We start from the raw sequence: 24,695 nt of genomic DNA on the forward strand, positions 1-24,695 counted from the left end.
GCGATAACTCCATACCACCAGCGGAGGCCGCTAAAAGACAGTGCTGCCAGGATATTATGACGTAGCAGCCCTAAAGGCGTTCAGGTTAATGACAATTTGTTTGTTTGTTTTTTATGTAAGGCCAGTCAAGCATATATAATTATGATTGTCATAATATTTCCTCTCAGTGAACGCACCATCACATCTATGATAGCTCCCATTCAGGACAGTAGCATTCTTCATAGAATATGTTAGGCTACTCTATAACCCTGCCAAACAATTATGTTTATGCCAATAAACTTGGGATAAAAGCTTCCGTGAATAGGCACTATGGCACTATGCTGTTCTCTTTAAACTAACATACTACTTTGCCTATATGTGACTAGTCTACCTTGTTCTTATTCTGCTTTCTCTTATACGCCAATTAAGTCACTCTGAATGATATATATACCCTTATGTTATTAAACAGACAGAGGCAAATCCTTGTATGACTGATCTGTTATGTTCAGTGAGTAAAATATTGATAGTATAAATTAGGTGAAATTACATTAAACAATATTCATCCCTTCCCTCAGTACGCCCCATAATAACCTTATTTATAATAATAACTTTATATAGCACTTTTTAATCATGAGTTTTGAGTGCTGCACACAAAATGGGACAGTGGGACAAAATGCACATTAAGGGTTGCAAGGACAGGGGTGATGTGATCACGTTTTTTGGTGTTAGTCATAAGTCTGACAGCAGCTTTTGAACAAGTTGCAAAGGAGACAGTGATTTCTGGTTTAGACCTGAACAGAGAGCACTAGTTGGCATTGATGACCTTTTTGAAATCTGCAGCGGACAACAATGACTTATTTCTGCAGATGTGGACCAAATGCTGATTCTTCATTTAAAGACAAATTGGTCAGATTTTCTTTATGAGTTGGTCAATTTTGGGGGACCAAAAACAACAATCTCCGATTTGTCTGTGTTCAACTGTCGGACATTTTGGGACAACCAGGAGTTGATGTCTGCAAGACCGGCCAATCAAGGCTCTGTGAAGTTGGGGATTTGATTGGAAGATACTGCATAGCATCTGATAGCAATGGATGTGGATGTTATGCTTGCGGATAATGTGGCCCAGAGCAAGCGCATTAATCCAAAATAATAAAGTTCAGAGAATGTACCCCTGAGGGATATAGTACCACACGTAACAGGGGCAGACGAGGACGACCACAAAATAAAAAGTTCTGTTGGCAAGGTACGAACAGAGTAGTTCTAGAGCTGCTGCGTTCAGGCGAACCCTGCAGGTATTCAGGGCAAGGTCAAAGAGAGACTACCCTGGCTAGTAGGCAGTAGCCCCAAATGCCCCCGTTTTACTGTATGAGGGAGAGGGACTACCGTACTGTGGCTATAGTCAATCACCACTACTGAAGGCTTACAGGGAAGAAAGGGAGCAGAGCTAAAAGTGTTTTCATCCAGCATAATCCACCACAGAATAAAGCCTGCCATTAAATAGAAAGCTGGCTTGAGGAGGGTTGACTACAATTGTGTCAACATCACGCACACGTGTGCACACACCCACATACACAGGGTCTCTGCCACAAACGTGCACGCACAAATAGTAAATCGTGCACATGCACTCGTGCATGGGTGTATACTCCGTGAAGGATATTTCGACAACTAGCTGTCATCTCTATACCATTTCCACAGGGCCACGAACATCAGCCCTTCTCCATCTGTGCATACTACAGGGATCAGATTTTAAAACTGTTTGTGCCTTAGGCTGATTTGGAATCCCACATGAAAACTCAGAGCGATCAGGTTTCATGTAAAATACTTATTTAACACTTAACAGGTAATGTAATGCCTCGTGGAACGGCACACAGCATCAGTCAGCAAGCATGTGCATGGGAAAAAATATACTCCTGCAACTACTACGCACAGAGTAATGTGTCCTTGACACTTTAATCTATCATAATGTTGAGAAGTGTTGTTTAACTGCTCCAATCTGTCATATCCTCTGGGTGAAAGAGGCTAATTAAAGCAGAGAGTTTGAACAGAAGAATTAAGAGGCACTACTGGTTGCCCTGCATGCATGCACCATTATGCACTTGTTTTACATGGCACGCCGTGGGTGCAGAGTGACAAAACAAAGTAAAAGCCATCTAATTGAACACATCTCAACCTGTCACCTCACAGTTTATACTCAAAACATTGCAAAACGTCACGTACAATTCTTATTGTGTCCTGAATCATCCCCTTTCTCAATGAACAGAAACTGAGAAAGACAAATAGTGAATGCTAACTTACAGTACAAAACAACAGGTGGTTACAGGGAATGCATTTGCTGTGTTGATATCCAGTTGACACAACAAAAGTAATTCCAAGCCAGGCAAATTGCTGAGAATACATTTGCTAAAACATTTGGCAGTGCCTCTTTAAAAGAGAATCTCTGAATAATTTCTACACTTTGACTGTAGTAATGAAAATGATGCCACATATGTAAATGTGACTGGTTGTCCGTACTTGTGTCTTTAATTTGATAAGTTGACCAAAGCTTTGTATTTAAAAGGAATGCTTAACAAACCGTCTATTCTTGATCTATTCTTGGCAGGTATGCCTTTGGTAATGACTGCCATAAGCACTTGTGCCAGTCTCCGCATTCCGACTATGCTTATCAAGAGTATCACTGTGCATTTGCTTGGGGCAGGGTTGTGTCGCACTCCCGCTGTGGTACACAAACGGTTTATTTGTAGACTATTGACAGAACATTGGCACTTGTCAACAATGTATCAGATCTGGGCTTGGCTGAGAGACAGCTCGCCTGTCAGTGGAAAGTCACCACAAGGTTTGACATTTCCCTCGCACCCTTGACTCATTTCCTCTCTCTCTCACTTCTCTGTTTTTCTCTCTCTCTCTCTTTCTGAGTTAGCCGTCCAAAAGAGAGAAAAAAAAGTTGAGACAAATTCAAGCTCTTTGTTGACAAGAGACTTCCTGAGGAACGTGACAAGAACCTGAGATATGTTTTTGTTATTCAAGCTGACAGGGTGAATAGTTTATCCGGTTGTCTTAATGTCCCCTCAGTCTCACAAGTCTTAGACGAATGTGAGAATGCATTAGCGAACCAAGAGATGAATGAAAAAATAAAAATGGTGATGCAGGTTCTATTTGCAGTACCAACTGGCCAACTGCAGCAACTGTCTTCCACCTGCACCTCCTTTAGACTGTCATCATGCTTTTGTCTCAATAGTCTGAACAAATTATGCAAAGGCCATCGGACTGCCGATTTCCCTTCAAAATGTTTCCAGATCCAAACTACATTTAAAACTGAATTTGAAAGGGAGGGAAAAAATAAAGAGTGGGCGGGAAAAAGAAGACTTCATGTCCAGACCTGCTGCAAAAACAGCAGCACAGTCTCATGTTGGAAGATTAGTGATGAGCTCAGCACCCTTACCATGATGTCATGTTGAGCCCAAGGCAGTGTCTGGTGAGTGTGTGTGCATGCATGCGTGTGCGTGCATGCGTGCGTGCGTGCCCAAGGGTATGACAGTGCCTGTGTTTGTGTGTTCGGTACTCATACAGAAGATGTACGTGTCTTTGCACCTCTACCCTCTTCTTAACCCTACAGTATGTATGCAAGTATTAGGCTATGCTTCAGTGAGAAATGACGATTGGAGCTTTTATCTATTTTAATAACAGGGTGCAAAGCACACAAGAAAACATAAATCACGTTTAAGTCACTTCAATATTTTCAACAGAAAAAGTGTCATTGTAAGTGGCGCCACTACATTGGACTTTGTGCTGAAAGTCTGACGTTTCTCTTCTTTTCAGTTGGATTTAATACCATATCTGTCACTTATCTGCCTTAAGCCGTGAACATCATGAACTCATGTTCAGAAAAGTATACATAACGAATCATGTTTCAGTTCTGACTATGTGTATATGCTGTGTAAGTGTATTTGTGTTTGTAAATGCCAAAGTCTATTTACATATTTATTTACTGTATATTGGTAACTAGGCATAATCATATTCATTGTGCATGTGTGGCTGCATATGCCATGTTTGTGTGTGTACAATTTATTACATGGGGCAGGCGTGCGTGCGTGCGTGCGTGTGTGTGTGTGTGTGTGTGTGTGTGTGTGTGTGTGTGTGTGTGTGTGTGTGTGTGTGTGTGCGTGCGTGTGTGTTTTCATCTAATCACGTGTTGCATACTGGCGTTCAGTGATGGTCTGATCATGTACATCTGCTCCAACACTACAGTAGCTTTGATCTGTCCTTATTATTACTTCCATGCCCCCCCACCCCTCTCTCTCTCTCTCCCTTTATCCATCTCTTCTATAAGTCCTCATTGCTTCCTGTGTGTTAGTGACTTTTTTTCTTGTTCTTGTAGCTTTCATATTTGAAACATAAGGACCCCCCCCCCCCCCCGCCAGCAGTTCAATGCACACACAATCCTTACACATAAACACATGCTGCGCCGGCTGCGGGGCTACAGCAATGTGTCCCCTAGCTCTGCCACCACCCTCCCCCCATCCCCGCCAAGCACTAGACATTAGACAAGTGTTAGCCTACTTTTTTATTGATTCTGGCGTCTCGACGCCTCTGTCTGCACTGATAAAGAGCGAGAATGTGTGTGTGTGTGTGTGTGTGAGAGAGAGAGCGTTTGACTGAGTTAACTGCAGAGTGAGAGAGAAAGAGTTTAATTGTGGAAGCGTATGGTCTTTTAGTCCTTGGATTTATTACTGCCATCTGCATGTGTGTGTGTGTGTGTGTGTGTGTGGGGTGGGGGATTGTGTGTAACAAAGAGAATGTGTGCGCACGTGTGTGTGTGTGTGTGTGTGTGTGTGTGTGTGTGTGTGTGTGTGTGTGTGTGCGCGCGTGCGTGCGTGTGTGTGATAGGGATGACATGGGGCTAGCGCTTTTCTTTCCTGTTGAGAAAATAATTATTCACCTTGTGAGTTCAAAGGAGCCGTGTAAAACACACACTGCGTCATGGGGATCACAGCCCCCGACACTGAAGAGGTCAGAAGGAAAACACTTTTCACGCTACAAACAGAGCAATTAAATGTGCTTCGTCCAAGCAATTACTGATAGTCGATTGAGGCGTCGCCCAACCTGCGGAGAACACATAAAGCCCCCTAAAAACATAAAATGACACATATTACTGTATTTTATTCCAAAATGGGATATCCTAAAAAACAACAAATGACATTCACATTTACACAATTATTTTAGCACTAAATAAGCATCAGAACCGATGGTTATTCAATTATTATATTTGTCAACAAAGTTGACAACGAAGTTGAATTTCAATTATAAAGGAATTGTATTACATTATTTTTCTCAATACTACGATTATCTGCTGTTTGTGAAACAAGCTTCTAAATATCTGAAACCCTTTACTTGTACTTCTTTTGTGGTAAAAGAGCTCAAACTTTATTCTTTCCTGCCTTGATCTCCTTACCCCCCATGTCTTCTTCCCTTTCTGTATTTTCTTGGAGAAATAACACGATGGGAACTATGCACAAAACGACACTTTTCTTACTTGTAAAACTGTGATGTGACAATAAATCTGATTCTGTCCTGTGCCCTATGTTGCTGCTTGCAGGCTCCACGCTGCGCGCCTACCCGCTCCTCTCCGTCATCACGCGGCAGCCCCCCAACGTACCCCCCCATCACCTCTCTCAGCCCCAGAGCCAGGGCCTGTCCCCGGGTGGCGCCCGGTTGCCACAGCACCACCTGCCCCAGCAGCAGCACCCCCGGGGGGCCTCCGAGCCGTCGCCCAGCCAGACGCCCGTCAGCATCAGCAGCGAGTCGGACACGGAGCACAGCGCCCCCCGACTGAAGAAGCCGCGGCGCAGCCGCACCATCTTCACCGAGCTGCAGCTCATGGGCCTGGAGAAGAAGTTCCAGAAGCAGAAGTACCTCTCCACACCCGATAGGTCAGTATGGGAGCCAGAGGCTCACTTGGGGTTAAACGGGGTGCTTGTTTTAACTTGATTGTTTATATTGTGTCCGTTGTACAGCACTTTGCAACATTGTTTCAAAGGGTGCTTTATAAATGAAATACTTACTTACTTTACTTACTTTTGTTGGGTTAGATTAGATGAGAGATTACATGCATTACAAAGAGTTTGACGCATAAGGTATTGCAAGGTTTGACCACGTTAGAGGTGCTTGACGTTAATACAATCATTCTGATAAAATGTTCTGTTATGATGTTGTATTATGTTCCAGTTACACAAGACGTTTGACAGTGGGTTGAAATTAAAGCCTAAATTAACAACAGTATATCGATGTATCTAACCATTTTAAATGTGTGCACAAATATACAACAATGTCTGGTTGTCTGTAACTCTGGCACGGAAAAGGTATTGAAAGAACGGTGTGAAAGAACAGGCACAAACATACAAATGCATTTTGTTAAAGAGAGCTTACCCAACCATAACTTTTTGATTTATACTGTGGGGAATGTAATGTGAATTTGCCTTAGCCAGCCATTACCTCAGCGTACTAGCAGAGACAAGAGTAACGTTTTAACCCTCTGCCCTCGAACAGTAAAAAAGACGAAACAAAGAAACACTGCCTTATTCAAGAAAACAGGGACAGTGGCCAACACAAGCAAATAGAAATGTATTACATTGAGTCATTGCCAATCATTTAATACATGTGCAGGTGTATATAAAATACAGTTAGCATTGTACAATAAGATGAGGTAATATCTGTGTCGTGGGTTTCATTCTCTGGGTCATTTTTGGGACCTGACATCAGGCCATAACACCTTTTTTCCATTTTTATTTTTAGGCCCCACTTTTACATTTGGCCTGTGGGCCATATTTCCAGCATAACTCACTTTAATATTGAACAATAAACTTTGAAAACTTCCCCCCCGTCCCTTGAGCAATAGGCAACCTAAACAGCTTATGTGCACCACAGAGTGGATATGTGTAAACCTCACTGCCCTCCTTTCCTCCACTTTCATTGAGATGGAGATGAGATTAAATCATCATTGACATGACGGTAGTAACATTTTAAACCCACACACATTAATTGACTGTATATTATACAGTATGTGAGCATGGCTTCTCATTCTCATACAACAGGCACATATTCAAATACATATTCAACACACACTGTCACGCTTAATACATAGTGCATCTATGTTGAAATCAAAACACACCAGAAAATATTTTTAGACAATTGGCAATTGACATTTGCCATTCTCTTGCATCCATAGGCCCTTTTTAAAACTAACTCCGCTCCACTCACCCTACACACTTTCACTCGGTTTGAGCATAGATTTATAAATAATAGAGATGGCATTTATGTAATGTGTATAAATATAATAAAGTAAGGATAAATATAATCATCACCTGGTGCGATCTGCAACAACGCTGACTGCTTCTATAGTAACAGCAGCACTGCGGGGCCAGCGTGCCTGTCACTCAATATGGCCGTGCATGGCCACTCAATGCAAGTGGATAGGAGGGGAATCCCGGTGCCGTCTCTATTATTTATATATCTATGATCAAAACGTTGGAAGTGTGTAGGGCGAGTGGCGAGGAGCTAGTTTCAAAAAGGGGGATAGAGTTATAGGGAGGACTGCCCACCCCCAGCTATTTATTTCAATGGAAGTTTGCTCAGTGGCGTTTGAAGCATGCACCCATTACCATTATAACTGTCTCGAGCGAGTGGAAGCTGAGAGCGGGGTTCAGGGTTGACGCACATTATGCCACATGACGTCATTGGACGTCCGTCCACCTCCATGAATGTGTTGCAGTTCCAGCTTCAAGCTTCCTGCAGGTGGCAGCCTCAACATTGGCCAGCCATTCTGGGGGCTTGGTTACATGCCATTCCCCGGGGATAACTCCCACGATGCAACATTCAATACATGGCTATGTGCTGCGAGCCAGCGGTGGAAGACTTTGAGCCATGCTTCAGTCTCTTGAACAAAGTGCCCGAGGCAGAGGCACGACGTCAGTGATCGGTGATCAAAACCAAAGCCAACACACCCCCCTCCATGCAGCCTGCGGTGCCATAACACAGCATCTTGTCAAAATATCTGATTCTGACGAGTTGTTGAGAACTAATTAAACCCCCCCCCAACTGTAAGGGTAGATGGGTATATAGATACTGTGATGTAGATACGATCTTTATTGTCCACAAGTGGAAATTTGTTTTGGAAAGCACAGCCTGAGAAAATCCCCCTCTCTCAAAACCCCACATCACAAGTGTGGTTTGCTCCCCACTTTTTGGTTTGTTGTGATCCAAAGACACAGGCAACTTCAGATCACCTCCCAAAACCTCACCCACCGCCAACCTGCTCCCTTCTCTTCTTCCCTCACTTGGCCTGGAACCTCTGCGGTCTGTGATTGAGATTGTGTACGAGAGGAACCCAAGAGCAAAAACAAACCAAAAAAAAAGTTCCTGGTAAACCACAGCTTAGGAGATAAATCTAATGATTTATCTCCTCAAGCAATAATGATTTTTATGTGCATTCGGATTGCTATAATCAGGGCCATCATGATCATCACCATCATCCTTATCATTGGGTATTTAGCTTTATCTTGAATTCCATTCTGCTCTGCGTCTAAGTACTATGGATGCGTTTCATTTGCTTCAGTGCATGGAGTCTTCTGACTTCTACACAGTGGAGCTGTTGCTGTAAGTGTGTGGTTTCCCTCCATAGAAGACTAATGACCATAAATAACCAGGGTGCTTTCCTCTACTGCAATTACTTTTCCTTGCCTCCAGTCTCCCTCTGCAGTGATAGACTGGGGAGGTTGTGGCTGATGGACAGCTTGATTGCTGGTATTTCTGCCATAGTGCGTTTTTGAAAACACAGTGCGTGAATGGGTGTATACAGTACGCTCACAGACAGATGTGCTCACATAATCGTGTGCACGCTTGCGCGTGAGCGAGCACGCACGCACACGCACACACACACACACACACACACACACACACACACACACACACACACACACACACACACACACACACACACACACACACACACACACACACACACACACACACACACACACACACACACACACCCCGTGAGTGGGCTCTGTTTTCATGTCTGATCTCTGTTTCTCTGTCTGCACGTCTTCCTCTCTCTCGCCATCAAATGAAAGAGTAGTTCCTCTCGGTGGCTGAGGAGGATTGAGAGTTGGTGGCGAGAGACTTTGAAGGGAGGACAAACTGGCGGAAATCTCATTTTAAAAACTTGATAAACCCCAATGCCTTTCCCTCCATCCCTTTCTTCATCTGTCCCTTCCTGAGCTATATCGTGTTACACGGCAACCGATAGCCATATTAGTCATGGACTTGTGCACATGTGGTGGATGCATCCAGGATCCCATGCAAACTCTCTCCGACTGTTGCTGGATTGCTGACTCCTCGGTGCAGTTGTTTTCAACCTGGGGTTGCCCTTCAGCCGCAGGTGTACAGTGTCTGTCTGAGACGAGAGGACCTCCAACTCTGGCTGCCAGTCAGGCGGCTTTGATGTGAGCAGCCATGGAAAGAGTTAAAAGTGCTAACGAGAAAGCGTTGTTTGGTTGAGGTTTGCCCCAGGTGTGTAACGCCTGGTTGCATACTTGGCGGACAAATGTAATCATTTAACGTGTAGTATAGTAATTAATAGTGTTCCCTGACAAACATGCCCTGTGTTTCTTTTTCTTTCTTTCTTTCTTTCTTTCTTTCTTTCTTTCTTTCTTTCTTTCTTTCTTTCTTTCTTTCTTTCTTTCTTTCTTTCTTTCTTTCTTTCTTTCTTTCTTTTAATTATATTGTTTTGTTTGTGGGCTATGCATGGGTCCAAAAATAGGTAAGCAACATAATCATTTATTTCAGCTGAGAATAGGTGCAGGTTGAAGCAGTTCAATAGAAATTGTATAAAATGTTCATTATGATACGAGCTGTGTTTTGTCTTTGTGTGTGCAGGCTGGATCTGGCCCAATCCCTGGGACTCACACAACTCCAGGTGAAGACATGGTACCAGAACAGACGCATGAAGTGGAAGAAAATGGTGAGAGAAAGTAATGTCATTTGTTTTATTCTGCCCAGGCCAAAATAATATGAATAATTATATTAATAATATTGGTCCTGTCTTGCTGGATATTTAACACGTAACTCTAATATTTGAGATTTAAAATACAAATACAAATACAAAATATTAAAATAAGTCATTAGACAAAAAAGAAGTTAAAGTAGAGGAAGAAAGAAGGTATGAGTGAAAGAGAGAGTGCGAGGGAAAGAATGAAGGAGGGAGGGATGCAAGAAGGGACCAGTGTAGGCTTTGACTGATGATAATGATAGCGAGCACAAACGCTTGTGTAGTTGGGTCAAAAGCTCAGAGAACAAAAAGTGACCTCAAATCGTTAACTCTTAAGATAAATGAGTGTAAAAGGAGCAGCCAAGAGCAATACGTCTTCTCTTAATTACTATAATAACCGGCGTTGCCTTTGACTGCTGCTGCCATTTATCACGAAGAGGTCCACTGAGACCATACATGTGTGTCCCCTCTTTCAGGTGCTGAAAGGAGGTCACGAGGCCCCCACCAAGCCCAAGGGGAGACCTAAGAAGAACTCTATCCCCACCACGGAGGAGATCGAGGCAGAGGAGAGGAGACTGAGGTTGGAGGAGGAGGAGGAGATGATGAGGGTTGCAGACGACGCAGTGCTGCTGCCTCACGGAGGAGAGGAACCTCAGTCAGAACCTCAGGACCTTAGCAGGGTTCCCCAAATAGTGACAGAGACCCACAATCCCACTGGTGAAATGGAAAGCTCAGAGCAAGATTCTCCACTCCCGATGCAATCAGAATCTCACGCGGCAAGCTAAAGTAAACATGACACAGTCAGAGACTATTACTGCCAACTGGAAAACAGACACGTAGTGCCTCAGGATCACTGTAAAAATGTTCTGTCTGGTCTTCAGAACCATTTGTTTTGGGGGTTTTGACTGGAAGCTTTAGTGACGTTCAAGCTCAACTGATTGTAACTGATTACTTTTCAGCAGGTGCATTGCAAAGATATAAACACTTATAGGCCCTGTTTGCACTGATAAAAATGTGGCCTTTTAGAAACTAGATTTGAATGGATCTCCTCAAAGATGCACACAACATGTAATAAATATAGCATTGTTTGGTTTTGTGTGATATGATATGGGAGTTACAATACTGTACGTTGCCCCCCTCCTAGAAACGGTTTCGCATGTGTCAAAATGTCCAAATGTGTCTTTGAATATAGTGTGGTGGGCCTAGTTATGTATATAGATCAAATCTCTGCCAAAAAGTACATTATTAAATAGTCATAGTGCCTTGTCTCAGAGGAAAAAGCTTTGCAAATGTGTTGAGAAAGTATAATGCAAATTAAATGCAAATATATTTTTACAGTGTTTCACATAATATTTGGAATACATGTGGTGTTTTTGGAAGCAAAGTCACGTTTGATAAAGAAATGTTCCATGCAGTAGAATGCAATTCTTCAGCACAGCTGCTTTTGTCATTTTCCATTATCTCTCTGTAATTTACATTTTTAAAATGCTGTTTCACTTTTAAATGAGATTTCTGCCAAGCCAAGCACTGTATCATAATGTAGAAATATTATGTATAAAACACAAATGTTCGTTTAGGTTTAGGATATACTATATATGTAAGATATTTTAAGTCGCTCTTTTAATTTTGATTTATGATGCGTAGGGGTTTGTCGGATGGTATATACCTGTACCTGTCCATTATCTATCTATTCTTTTGTCATAGAGGGTTGATTGAGCTTAAGGAAGCCTCTTAAGCTGTCTAAGACTCTGAGAGGGAATAAATCATTGCCCGTGCCAAAGAAACATGGAAACTGCCAAACAGTAAAAATCCTTCAGAGGTTCTCAGCCTGCGGGCTTGCATGAATGCCCCCATGCTAATACGTTACACTCAGTCCTATAAAACTGTCCTAAAATTCCTGTCAACACTTTGAATTTTCCACATTAATCTCTAGTTGTTCCTTTTTTGACGATTTTGTAATTATAAAGGGTCTTTATAATTACTCGATATCATACAGATCTATTTTTGTTGTATCATCAAAAGAAAGTGCAGTATTTTTCTGATGTAAATAGTGCTTGTTTGTTATTCTTGCTGGCTGTTCTTTTTTATTTAGTTTGTGTAAATGTGTCATTTGTACTAGGTTATATATATATATATATATATATATGTGTGTGTGTGTGTGTGTGTGTGTGTTTGTGTTCTGTGTATTTAAAAACATTTAATAAAACATAAATAATTTCCATTTTACTTCGAGATTATTTCCATGCTAATCGCTCTGATTTAATAATGAAAGTCGTTTGGCCTGTTTCACAGCCTCCCATGTGGCACTAAAATCTAATAACTATCTTTACATCAGAAACAATCAGAAATGGCACTCAAAGCATGAGGGTAATATTTCAGAGAACGCTTCTCAATGTATTCCAGCCTTTTGAAGAGTCTGTCGTAAATCACATTCAGGGAGAACAAAGATTTGGTCCTGTCATGTTTTGACATTCATCAACTCTATCTCTACAGCATATGAGCTGGCCTTCAGTGCACCTAAAGGCACTTCTGTGACCCTGAGTGAGTTACAGTCTAAAGAGTATTTTTAGTGCCTGATACCGGACACGGATGATTTCTAAAACAAACTGTGCAGGTTAGCACTGAGTGAGGTACAGCATGCACTAACGCCTTGTGTAAACATTCTGAGCATGCTTTGTGAGCTTTAAAAAAAGCACAAGTCCCTGTGTGTATTGTTCTTGAAAGTATGGTGTTACAAGTCAGTTTCCAGTCTTGAGGAAGAAATTAAAGGGGTGGGGATTGTAATTGTGACACCAAATCGGTATGGGTAGGAGCAGTGTTTGGCACAGTGCACTTTGCCTTTTGAAACAGTTTGAGCACCAAAAATCATTTCCATGTAAATAAACCTGCCATCAGCATTGACAGCCATGCTGGTTGCTACGTGCAGATGACAATACACATTCTTGCACTTGTCCTGACCAGCAATACGGCATAATTGTCTGCTGTAGCAACTTTGGATAAGGCCATTGGCCATCATTCCATCATTACGGCAGCAAGTACTTCTTAAAAACGAACATTAAAAAGAACAAAAAACAAATTCAACGTATTAACAGAAAACTTCTTCAAGCTAATTCATGCTACATCCTATAATAGCAAATCCAATTGATGATAGCACATTGATGTGCTTCTTTATTCACATAATCAAGGCTACATTTTTCATCTGCTTGGAGGATATCCAACATCATCTTCTGTCTATGTTAGTAATTAGTATAACTTTGTAATAACAACTTTTAAATCTATTAATGTCACAATAATGCAGACATATTATCTCGATATCCTCTGAAATGGGGTGAGCAGAGCATTTGCGTGCCTGCATGATGCCAACTGCCATCTGTAATGAGCACTGTCAGAGAAACAGATACTATTTACCTTGGCCTCAACATAGAGCCTAAAATAAGCCATGAATAAGTGTCTGGTTCTGAACACCTGGAGGCAACCTCTATGCTTTCCTTGTTCTTTTTGTCAAGACACTTACACAGGCGGTCCACGTGTTTTCCCAGGTTAAATACAGTAACTCATATTATTTGTGGATAATCCTTTTGAAAGGCAGTCTATTTCTACTGGCATACAAAATAACACCATACAGTACCAATACTATACAGTCTATGGGGATGCACCTCACTGACTGTAGCCATTTAGTCAGTTGTTGTTGGAATATAACTTCTAGTTGGAGTTGGAGTTTTCAAATTTTGATTTGCTATTGATCAGGGTAAATGTCAAATGAGTAGCGAGTCACAACCTAGCCCCATGGTTAAATGAGGACTAAAAACACAAAATCATCCTGGTGCAGGTACGGTGGGACTTGCTTTAATTGTTGGGAATGAGGGCAAACATTTGCCCATTAAAAATACCCTTGCAAAAACACTCTGACTGGCAGTCAGGCAGGCAGGCCTACTGATACTTAAAACTACACTACAATGCAGGTCTCCACAAGCTAGCAAGTTTGCTTGTGGCTAATTGTTGTGAGGCCAGGTAAGGGAAGGACTTTCAGAAAGAAAGAAAAAACCCTGTGGTTATACAAACTGCCGGCTTAATTTGAGAGACCTGTATTTTCTCACAGGTCCAAGTTCAAATGAGGGTCACAGGGGTGTGAGCAAGCAGTATCAACACCCCAGCTAGCCCTATAGCCCGCCTCACCCTTATCCAGTAAGACATCCATCGCGCACGTTCACCTGTCAAGTTTAACTCAAGCTCAAGCAATTAGCCTGCGACAATATGAGAGGGTTTTGGGGGGAAGGGTGCATGGCTTGCAGTGATTTACCTTCCTCTCCTCTGTTATGACAGGGGAAGTCATCACTAAATGTCGAAAGTGGGAGTTACAGCAGGACTTACCAAAGTCAATAAAGGAAGACGTTCTCTCGGTGACATGCACAATGCTTCCTATTGTTCTCTGCCACAGCAAAAGGGGAGCAGTCATCAGCAATAGGAATCAGCATCAGAATAAGACCCAACCAGTGCAAAAAAGTACTTGCTGTAAAGGATTTCCTTAGAAATTATATTCAGTTTATTTAGATCTCAGATCTCCTCATATAAGAACTGTTTGAAAAATAAACCTCGTGCCCGTTTCACTCATGGATATGAAGAATCAACTGACAGCGAGAAAACGCTAATGTTACTACTGCCAAATTAGTTACATTTTCGCTAGAAACAGACTGTATCAAATATGACTGACTGTCTTAAACGATACAGAGACACCTTCCTGACAATATTGCCAATACAGTTTGTTTATTTTTGGACCACAATTCTTATATGAGACGATTTTAAGATGACCCCATGTTATTCTCCATATAGACAAACTTCTGTGAACCAGGGGATGAGCGAGTGACGTCAGGACTTCGGCGCTCTATTGTGCACCTGGCCAGGCCAGAGGAGAATCCAACCGATGTCTCTGCATTGTTGGATGAATGTTTGCCACCGGGACTCACCACTTTCTTCCTTTCTTTTCTTTTCTCTCTTGACAATAATTTGTAATCACTGAAACTCTAACATCACTTATTCATGCTATGTTTATGCCATATTTAGTTTTTTAAAGATCAGCTTTTATTTATTTTATTCTTGGCGTCTAGTGCTGGTCCCAAGCCGGGTAAATTGGGTATAGGGTTGCATTAAGAAAGGCATCCATATTTATTTGGCAACTAAAATATGCGGACAACAAACCATATTTCTATAGTTACAACATACTTAAAATACAAAAGGGTTTACTTCCCAATGTCTTAAGTGTAATTCAATGCAGTTCAGTATAGACAAAGGCACAAGACAGCTCAGATTAACATTCTCTACCCAAAATGGGCCACAAAACAGCATCTGAAATTCAATTATAGGCCTAATTATAATCTTCAAACAACTCACGGGCCACTAATATGTTGACTGGGCTTAATGAGTTTGATTGCATTAGTTCCTGGCATTTCGTCTGACATCTTCTAACATCCATGGTGACCAATCCAATGCTCTCTGCAGTCTGCACTCTCTTTAGTAGTGTATAGTCTCCTAGTAGCCCTTAGGGTTCAAATTATAACTCAGTGCACCCTCGCCCATGTAGCCTACTTTAGCCTTTTTCGTTCTAATGTATTTAGTGTGTTAATTACAGTGCTGTCCGCCTCTCTGTCGTCTTTCTCCAACTAATGCTTCGGTCAACATGTCTCACTGTCTGTGAATTCTTGACAATGCCTCCCACCTCCAGGCTCTCACATTCATAAATCACCCCGTGTGTGGGGGAGTGGGAGGAGGCATATACTGTATGATATTTGTGTCTATTCAAACAAGTGGGCCTTGATCCAGAAAATGTTGGGAACCACTACCATAGGATTAGGAACAGGACAGGAGGTGGACCAATGTAATGTCCATTTCACCTCTGACCACTACCCATGTATACCTGTCAAAATACTTAATGTCAACCAAGTCCACGATCACAACGCCATGACCAGAGGGAGTTCCACAAACCACGTTCAACCCAGATTCATCTACTGGCAAATCCCATTGACATAAATATGGGATTTGCAGGCTGTGACATCACAAACAGCAGGAAAATCAGAGCACTTGTTTGAGCCAGAAAACCACAGACCACAGAAAATCTACTGAATGTTAAAAAATAATCTAAATGAATCTTACACATCTTCTGCTTAGCGGAGAGTGTGGTGTTGTAGAGGAGGTCTCCCCGGACGCATGCGTATCTCACACTAGTCGAAACATAGCAGGGATTTTTGTCCAGTGTCCACTTTAGTCCACTTTAGTCTGGAAATGGGATGTTCTTTTACCTCTGACCTCATGCCAATTGTAATTTTTTTACACCTCTGCTGCTTAGCGGAGGGTGTGGTGTTGTAGAGGAGGTCTCCCCGGACATGTGCGTATGTCACACTAGTCGAAACATAGAAGGGATTTTTGTCCAGTGTCCACTTTAGTCTGAAAATGGGATATTTCTTTAACTCTGACCTCATGCCAATTTTTTTTTTTTACAACTCTGCTGCTTAGCGGAGGGTGTGGTGTTGTAGAGGAGGTCTCCCCGGACGCGTGCGTAACTGCGTATGTCACACTAGTCGAAACATAGCAGGGATTTTTGTCCAGCGTCCACTTTATAAAGTCCATGCACTCCAGTGAATAGCATTTATCCATTTAGATAACTTTTTAATTACTTATCTTTACACAGAAACATTACTTATGACTTATTTTTACACAGAAACATAATGTGTATCTTATAGCATCATTTAAAATTTAAACGATGCTATAAGACACACATTATGTGTGTCTTAAACTATAAATTAAGCATTTAAACTTTAAATGCTTAATTTATAGTTTTAATGTGCAAATTAATCTTTTTTTCGATACTCTAGACTAGAGGGTACTCTTATTTTGAATAAGTCCACCGGAAGTCTTATATTTGCTAGCTTAGATTTGCCAAAAAAAACAGTGCCCTATATAAGTGCAACGCATTAGAGCTATGATGAGTCCCTTATGAGGCACTATTCTTAGTCCGATTTCAAGTGATTGTTGGCTGTTTTAGCATCTGCACATGCACAGTTTAATCGTTCTGTGAATCATTCTACATGCCATGCAAAGCCACGGATATCCCCAATCCAGGAGAAATGACAATTCAGGAGCACCGTTTTAAATTGACACTTCATAACTATGTTACGGACAAAAGGACAAAAGAGGTGTGATTGTGGTTAAAATGGAGAAAGTAGGCTACTGGCAAATAGGAAGTAATTAGGCTAGAATGCTTGGTTAGTGTGGGGAAATTAGCCTACATTTGCCACACACACACACACACACACACACACACACACACACACACATCAACATCAACAATAGTCTACAGCTGAATGAATCTGTGAACAACGTAGGCCGTATACGTACACTCACACACTGAGGAATTCAACAAGACAACAACGCAACAGCTTCCGACAACCCTCAAACGTGCAGCAAGGTAAATAAAAAGAAGGCACTGTCATTTTCGCTTTCCAGCAATTCCTGACGATATTTTCGTCGCCTTTGGTACACTGGGAATAGCCATTTTTTTCGGCAGGGGATAATAACTTTTATTGTTGGCTCAATTCCAATGTCCGCCCTGCATGCACCCCCACTGAATTAAGTGACGTCGTCAGCTGAGGGCTCCAACAAACTATAGTTTAATTTGTGTTTGAATTCATTAATTTGAATGAGTTTATTTTGGTGTTTTACCATAACATGGCTAAATACTTCAGTTTATTGTAGACTGAAGCTGAGGCTTATTATGCCTACCCTATTTGAAGAGTAACTTAGTTACAAAACAAAACGAAAACACATTTCCAGAGCTTAGTTCGACAAACATAAAAACAACAATTATGTCAGCAGATTTTATCATGAGAAAAAACAAGAATTGTAGTTACTCACTGGTTTGTAGTCATCAGGCCGGAACCACCAAACTGGAACCAGAATAAAACCCCAATAAAACCCTTGATGCGGTGTAGTTTAGCTTACAGGAATAGTTTGTTTGGTATTTCCATCTTCTATTCCAACTCATAACGACTAAAACTAGTACTGGATTTAGTATTTAAATGCGGATATGGGGAACCAAAACAAAGCTGCGCCGAATAACCGGAAACCAGAAAACCGGAAAATTTTTCCCCCCTTTTTTTTCAGTATCCGTCTCCTAGATCGGATCACAGGGGCCCGTTTGGAACAAATACCAGGCTTTCCTCCGAGTTGGAAAGTCTGGTGACGCCCGAGGTTACACTGGGCTTGATGTACACGACACATTAGCCCTCCAAGCAGAACCCAATGGTACTGTAGTTTCTGACTTTTTGACGACACAGACCATTGGGTCCTGTTGCAGCAGTATCCTGCCACCTGGTACGCAGCCATACATGAAACATAAACAACGTGTTTATGGCCTGTCTGCGCTCTTTGACGACATGTTTTCGTGTGAGGGTTTCTGAATATGTGAAGTATAAGTACCCATACATGCCGCTGCGAATATCTCCTGTGGCGCGGAAGCCGTTAAGTATTTTTAATCTTTGTTTGACCGATTTGGTCGCTTTGATGCTTCTCTTCCTTCCTTGTTTATTGACACCTCATTGTACCGCCTATCTGGCTAGCTAGTGGCGCTATAGCTATGACAGAGCAGATCAGAGGCAGGGACGTAGCCGGCACAAGCCAACCACACACCGGGAGGCGGTACAATAAACGGTAAACAAACAAGAAGAAATAAAGCGACCAAATCGGTCAAACAAAGATTAAAAATACTTAACGGCTTCCGCGCCACAGGAGATATTCGCAGCGGAATGTATAGGTACTTAAAGTTGCCGAATTCAGAATAACGCAAACAAAAAAAGGCCGTCAAATGCCACAGATTCGATCTTAGAGAGCATGTTTATCATCCGCGTTCCAGAATTCCCATACGAAAATATAGTCATGAACAGGGACCCTATACATAAAACTCATCAAAATTTCAGAAAAGCTTTATGTAGGGTTCCGAGAGGGGCTAACGACACATGTACATCCCCCAGCAATGATGTACAAGTACACCCCCTGGACATGACAGTATTAGGTAGCAGGGACATACCCCCAATCCAACCCTTGATGCTGAGTGCCAAGCACGGAGGCACTGGGTAACATTTTTACAGTCTTTGGTATGATTCGTCCGGGAATTGAACCCTGATCTCCTAAATATCTCATGGAGGACATTCTAACAGCCAGCATGCCATTATAGGTGGAATGAATGAATGAATGAATTCAATGAATGAATACATACGTTTATCCTACAGGCTACTTAAAAATTGTGAAAATACCAGATCTACAAGCTCACAACACGCTGCAATGCAATGCAAGCCAGGCTGGACCAACTGTCAGACTTCAAACATCAGTTGCATGAGCCCACATCTCACATCGACCACTTCATGCGATCATCAAAGGGTAAGTTATTTTGAAAATGTTTCGGCCGCTGTGCCAGCTGATTTCGGCCGCTGTGCCAGCTGATTTCGGCCGCTGTGCCAGCTGATTTCGGCCGCTGTGCCAGCCTACTGTTTTGTATATGTTGAGATTTATTTCAGAAAACTGTTATTCTTCAGAATGACCAGTCAGTGAGTCTGTAGAATCAGCGGTCATTAAACGCTTTTATGGTAAATGTGGATACAATTTCATGCTGTGTGCGACAAACTGTCGCTGCCCTGTCGCTGCAGCTGCTGTCCATGGTTCTGAAGTGTCCGCCTGTCCGGCCCTGATGAGTGCTTGGCTGGGTGTGTGTGGCTGGGTGTGTGTGGCTGGGTGTGTGTGCTGTCATGATGGCATAGGCTTGGCTTGCCTTACATAACAGTTTGTTGGTTTTGGGTGGTATAGGAGGGGGTGTCTGTCTGCTGTCATGCATTTTAGCTCCCTGACCCTTCCATGTTTGTGTGATTATGCATATTATTTGTAAGGTGAATGATGCACCACTGTTGCCTATAGCTTTCTTTTTTTTAATGTTTTTTGTGGCTTTCGCCTTTATTTTATATGTTTTATGGTGGGACAGACAGTAGGCTGACAGGAAATGGGGAGAGAGATGGGGGAAGACATGCAGTAAAGGCCGTCGGGATCGGGAGTCGAACCCGCAGCACACTGCCAGACTGGATTACCAGCCAAGGTGCCTGGACCATTGAGCCATGGCCCAGGCCACATATAGACCGATTCCGTAGCGGGTCTCATGGTCGCAGCCTACGTATTTCCTGTAGGCGGACTCGACGTAGCTGCGGGGGTAAAACCCTCACCAGGCGCACCTCTTCCACTACAGTGAACGGCAGAGTGACTGATGTTAGTTTGCCTCAAACTTTACTCCTTTACCTGCTTTTTTACTAACTCTAACATTACAAAGATGCCCAGAACATCGAGATGAACCTGTGTAGTTTATGGCTGCTCCAACAGTAGTGGCAACATAAAAAAAAAAAAAAAACGGAATGTCAAAATATCCACCGTGGTGGCTGAGACCAGAGCCATTGAGTAATGGTTGAGACAAAGCAGTGAAAGGTCCTGAAAGATACATAATTTCAGTCTTACCCAATACCCAATCTTTCTGTTTTATGAACACAAGGCTGCTGTATTTTATACCTTATACTAAGCATTTAAAGTATGAGGTATAAAGTACAGCAGCCTTGTGTTAATAAAACAGAAATATTTGGTATTGGGTAAGACTGGTGTTATGTATCTTTCACTGCTTTGTCTCAACCATTACTCAATGGCTCTGGTCTCCGCCACCGCGGTGGATATTAGACATTCCGTTTTTTTTTTCTTTATATGTTGCCACTACTGTTGGAGCAGCCATAAACTACACAGGTTCATCTCGATGTTCTGGGCATCTTTGTAATGTTAGTGTTAGTAAAAAAGCAGGTAAAGGAGTAAAGTTTGAGGCAAACTAACATCAGTCACTCTGCCGTTCACTGTAGTGGAAGAGGTGCGCCTGGTGAGGGTTTTACCCCCGCAGCTACATCGAGTCCGCCTACAGGAAATACGTAGGCTGCGACCATGAGACCCGCTACGGAATCGGTCTATAGCTTTTTTTACATGTTCTGTTGACGACAGATCTTGTGTGCATAGTTTGCATACACCCCGCGGGGAGACATTAAGTCTTCCTGTGCCCTGACACCCCAACTCTGTGACATGACGGCAGCAGCCCTGGGTAGGCTGCCCGGCCTGGCGGAGATCTACGCACCGAGGAGTGCACTTCTGTTCTGTAGTTTACATTTGTGTTTGGTATTGCACATGGAATCAGCACTGTTCACTGAGTCGTAGGCTTGCCAGGGGTACTGTGTGGAGTGGCGTAATGTGAATATATGTAGGCACACCGTGATTTTAAAGCAACTGTCTTTTCAATATTAAATGTAAGGGTTAGTGGGAGGGGGGACTTTATGAAGACACTTATAACATAGGCTATATCAATTTTCTTTACATACATTATGAATATACTACTGTGTGTGTACATAATATTACAACAAATATCTTCAAGTGTCTCTTAAATTGAACAACAATATTTGCAGCTTGGTTATTGTAACAAAGTTCAAATCAGCTATGTCAACAAGAAGTGAGAAGAATGTATTCACTCTCTCTCACACGCACGCACGTACACACGCACGCACTCACGCACACATACACACAGAGAGAGAGAGAGCGGTCTGGTTCGTGGGTGGTGGGTACTGTCAGAGCCTCACTGTGATCGTAAGTCATTTTCAGGCACAGCTGAGCAGTTGGGAGTCATCCGTACAAAATCCAGAAAAGCCTGCAGACTTTGTTTTTTTTCTGCAGTGACCTAGGCTGGCCTTTGGGACATACACTCTCATTGGCTGGTTGAGTCAGGGGATTTTATGGGGGTCTTCCCTGCAGTAACAAATCAAACTGTCTCAGAATGAGAGTGTGGAGAGATTGGTTTTGCAGCTGAAGGGTTGCCTCCAGCAACAAGGGCTGTGCAAATTGGATGCTGCAGATATACTGTAGTGTACGTTGACAGCAATTTCACTCACACTCAGAGGTGGATAGTCATTTATTAGGTTTTTCCTTCTCTTGCAGCTTTACTTTTTTTTTTCTTTTTACGTTGTAATTCTTACTTTATAGTAATGGCCTGATGTACACAATACAATCATTGTTATGATAAAATTCACAATTTAGCTATATACTGTATATATAATATATATTTTTTAAAGTTATTGACCAAACGTCATCGCTTGGCGGCACCTCCCCTGGCTCAAGTCCGCCTGAGACTAAACAGTTTTTTTGACGGACCGTCAAAAACAATGAGAAATGGACTTCCGCGTCCCGTCCCCCCCGACCCTTCATGTCTGACATTTCTGAAGGGGTGAGAACTGAGAAAGTGTTCCCTGAACAACAGTCTCTAGTGCAGCGATACAAATCGCTTTCGCCAATTGGCGTCCCGACCGCGGACATGAGTCACATGACCTATTGTGTTCTTTGGAGCATGCAGCCGAGCCCGATCGAGGCTCCATGGAGGAATCAAATGCTTACTTTCTTCTTCTCTTAATCCTGCTCTCTCTGCTAGGCTTTCACTCTGTGTTTTCCCTAATGGTAAGGAACAGCCCCTAATGCACTTAATTTTGACTACATGAAAAACCATGCTCAATAGGCTTGTAATCCACATTTTACACTGAGCCTGGAGTTCGTAAAGGAAGCCGCTCAAAGCCAAGGAAATGTCTGATGGAAATGGGGGGAAAAAGTGCAACACTGCCGACTGTGTAATGCGGGATCAGCCGAGTGGCAGGATGGCTGGGCAATTACGTATTTGTTGAAAGGCCATTTCATAGGTCCTGTGCCCATTCGGAATGAAATGTGTCACTGATGTGTGAGGGGGAGTGTGTAGACTGTGTACACCCATGTGTTTTGAAAAGAAAGAACAGAATAGTTAAATTAATTATATTAAGGGGGGGGGGGGGGGGGGGGGTTAGTGGTGTCCATTTACATCCAGTCAATTCTGATTAGTTTGTGTTTACTTTTTGTCCAAGCTCTCAAAGAAAAACTTCCCTTCCATGGATCTGTTTCCTCCCCATCAAAACGTCTTTGAATAAGACTATTCTTCCTTCTTTGACAGAAATCCTAAACTTGCTGCTCTAGGACACTTTCCTGTGATGACAGGAACTACTTTCCTCTTCTCGAGGGGTGGGCTCTCACACCTCTCCGAGGGGAAAGGGGGTGTGTGTGTATATAGGACTTAATGTCAGTTCAACAATGTTGTGCTAGGCAGCGGGTAAGCGGGCTCAGGTGAGCGATGAGTTCTTTCTTGAAATATTTCCACTGGGGGAAAAAAAGGAAAGGGATAAAAAAAAAGAAGAAAACAGGATAGATATTGGTGATTGGCAAGCTTTGAGGAGCTTGTATTTTCTCAGCGCATTTAGCCTCTTCTCCGTCGACTGCTCTGACAGGAGAACGCGTGTGTGTGTGTGTTGCGTGCGTGTGTGCGCGCATGTGTGCATACGACACGTGCGTGTGTGTGTGCAGGCCTCCATGGTCTTTACTGCTTGAGTTGATGTCAGGGATCAGCCAGGGGTCAGCTGTCAGCAACACAACAGAGTGAACCTCTGACTGACAGCTCTGCGGTTTACAACGATGCTCAGGTAGTTGTTAGTGAATCTATTGCACGCTGCTGCCTACAGGGCCTAGGGTTGCCAAGTGTTCCTTGAAATACGGAATTGTCTCTCATTTGGAAACTAAATGACGTGTCCCTTGTTGAACTGATATAGGACACACTCTGGGAATCAATAAAAACATGTTTATAACATACAGCTATATTATTTAGTTGCATTAACTCTTTGCCATTAAGAGAGTTTTGCTACTTGTTGTAAGTAACTGGCAATTGACAATATGAGATGCAGCTGAGACGAAACGCATAAGATCGCACTATCCCCATACTGTACCTGTAAATTGCAGTAACTTCTGAAGAATTTTAATATTCAAAGCTTTGTACGATGGCACAAAATTCGAACATTTTTTTTTGGATCAAAATACAAGCCCACAACGCATTGCAGCATGACATATTGAGAGCTTGTAGATCTGCTGCCATGTGCTTGAGCTCCACGATTCATGAATCACGCAGTCATTACTTAATACTTAATACACACACACACACACCCCCTGGGCCCAGTTGTCGAAGCTTCGGATTCTGGCGATCAAAGCTCAGTCCTAATGCATAGCCTCACTGCTGAGACATAAATGTGCGTTAACCGTATAATACTCATTCAGGTGAGGGACAACGGACAAATGACTCATTTCCGTATCATCTACATTATCCTATGAAAATGTAACCACCACTACTCTGCAACTGCCATAAAGTGCATGTGTGGATTTTTAATCACATTGCATTGGTTGACTAGATGGTTCCCTGCGCAATAAAAAAATAAGCCTATTTAATATTATAGCATGTTTGACTCTAGTCCTGATCACTAAAATTACCCGCCTCATATATTTTTAAGGGACCCGTGGCTCACTCTGTGGATGCCGAGGCACCATCAGCAAAATTACAAGCTCTGTGTAGTTTTTAATGAGTCCAGTGGTAGGAGTAATTCACATTGCCATGTTCCACCAGATGACAAGAGGCAGCAAGTAGGTGGGAAGGAAAGGGAAAGAAAGAAAACATTAAAATGCAATTTTGTTTTACAAGTTTTTCGTTTCAACTTTAAGAAAGTTATTG

General features: G+C 42.4%; 1 protein-coding gene across 1 annotated transcript in view; it reads left to right on the forward strand.

Annotated features, from left to right (window-relative positions):
• The window catches only part of barx2 (BARX homeobox 2), a 15,436-nt gene extending 3,257 nt beyond the window's left edge, over positions 1-12,179 (forward strand). The window contains exons 2-4 of the mRNA XM_083772686.1: positions 5,573-5,906; positions 9,910-9,994; positions 10,498-12,179. Coding sequence (XP_083628812.1) covers positions 5,573-5,906; positions 9,910-9,994; positions 10,498-10,806 — 728 coding nt within the window. The 3' untranslated portion in view covers positions 10,807-12,179. The remainder of the gene's footprint in view (positions 1-5,572; positions 5,907-9,909; positions 9,995-10,497) is intronic.
• The last annotated feature ends 12,516 nt before the right edge of the window (positions 12,180-24,695 follow it).

This window comes from Protomyctophum parallelum (assembly GCF_964188405.1).
Source record: "Protomyctophum parallelum genome assembly, chromosome: 9".
NCBI lineage: Eukaryota > Metazoa > Chordata > Actinopteri > Myctophiformes > Myctophidae > Protomyctophum > Protomyctophum parallelum.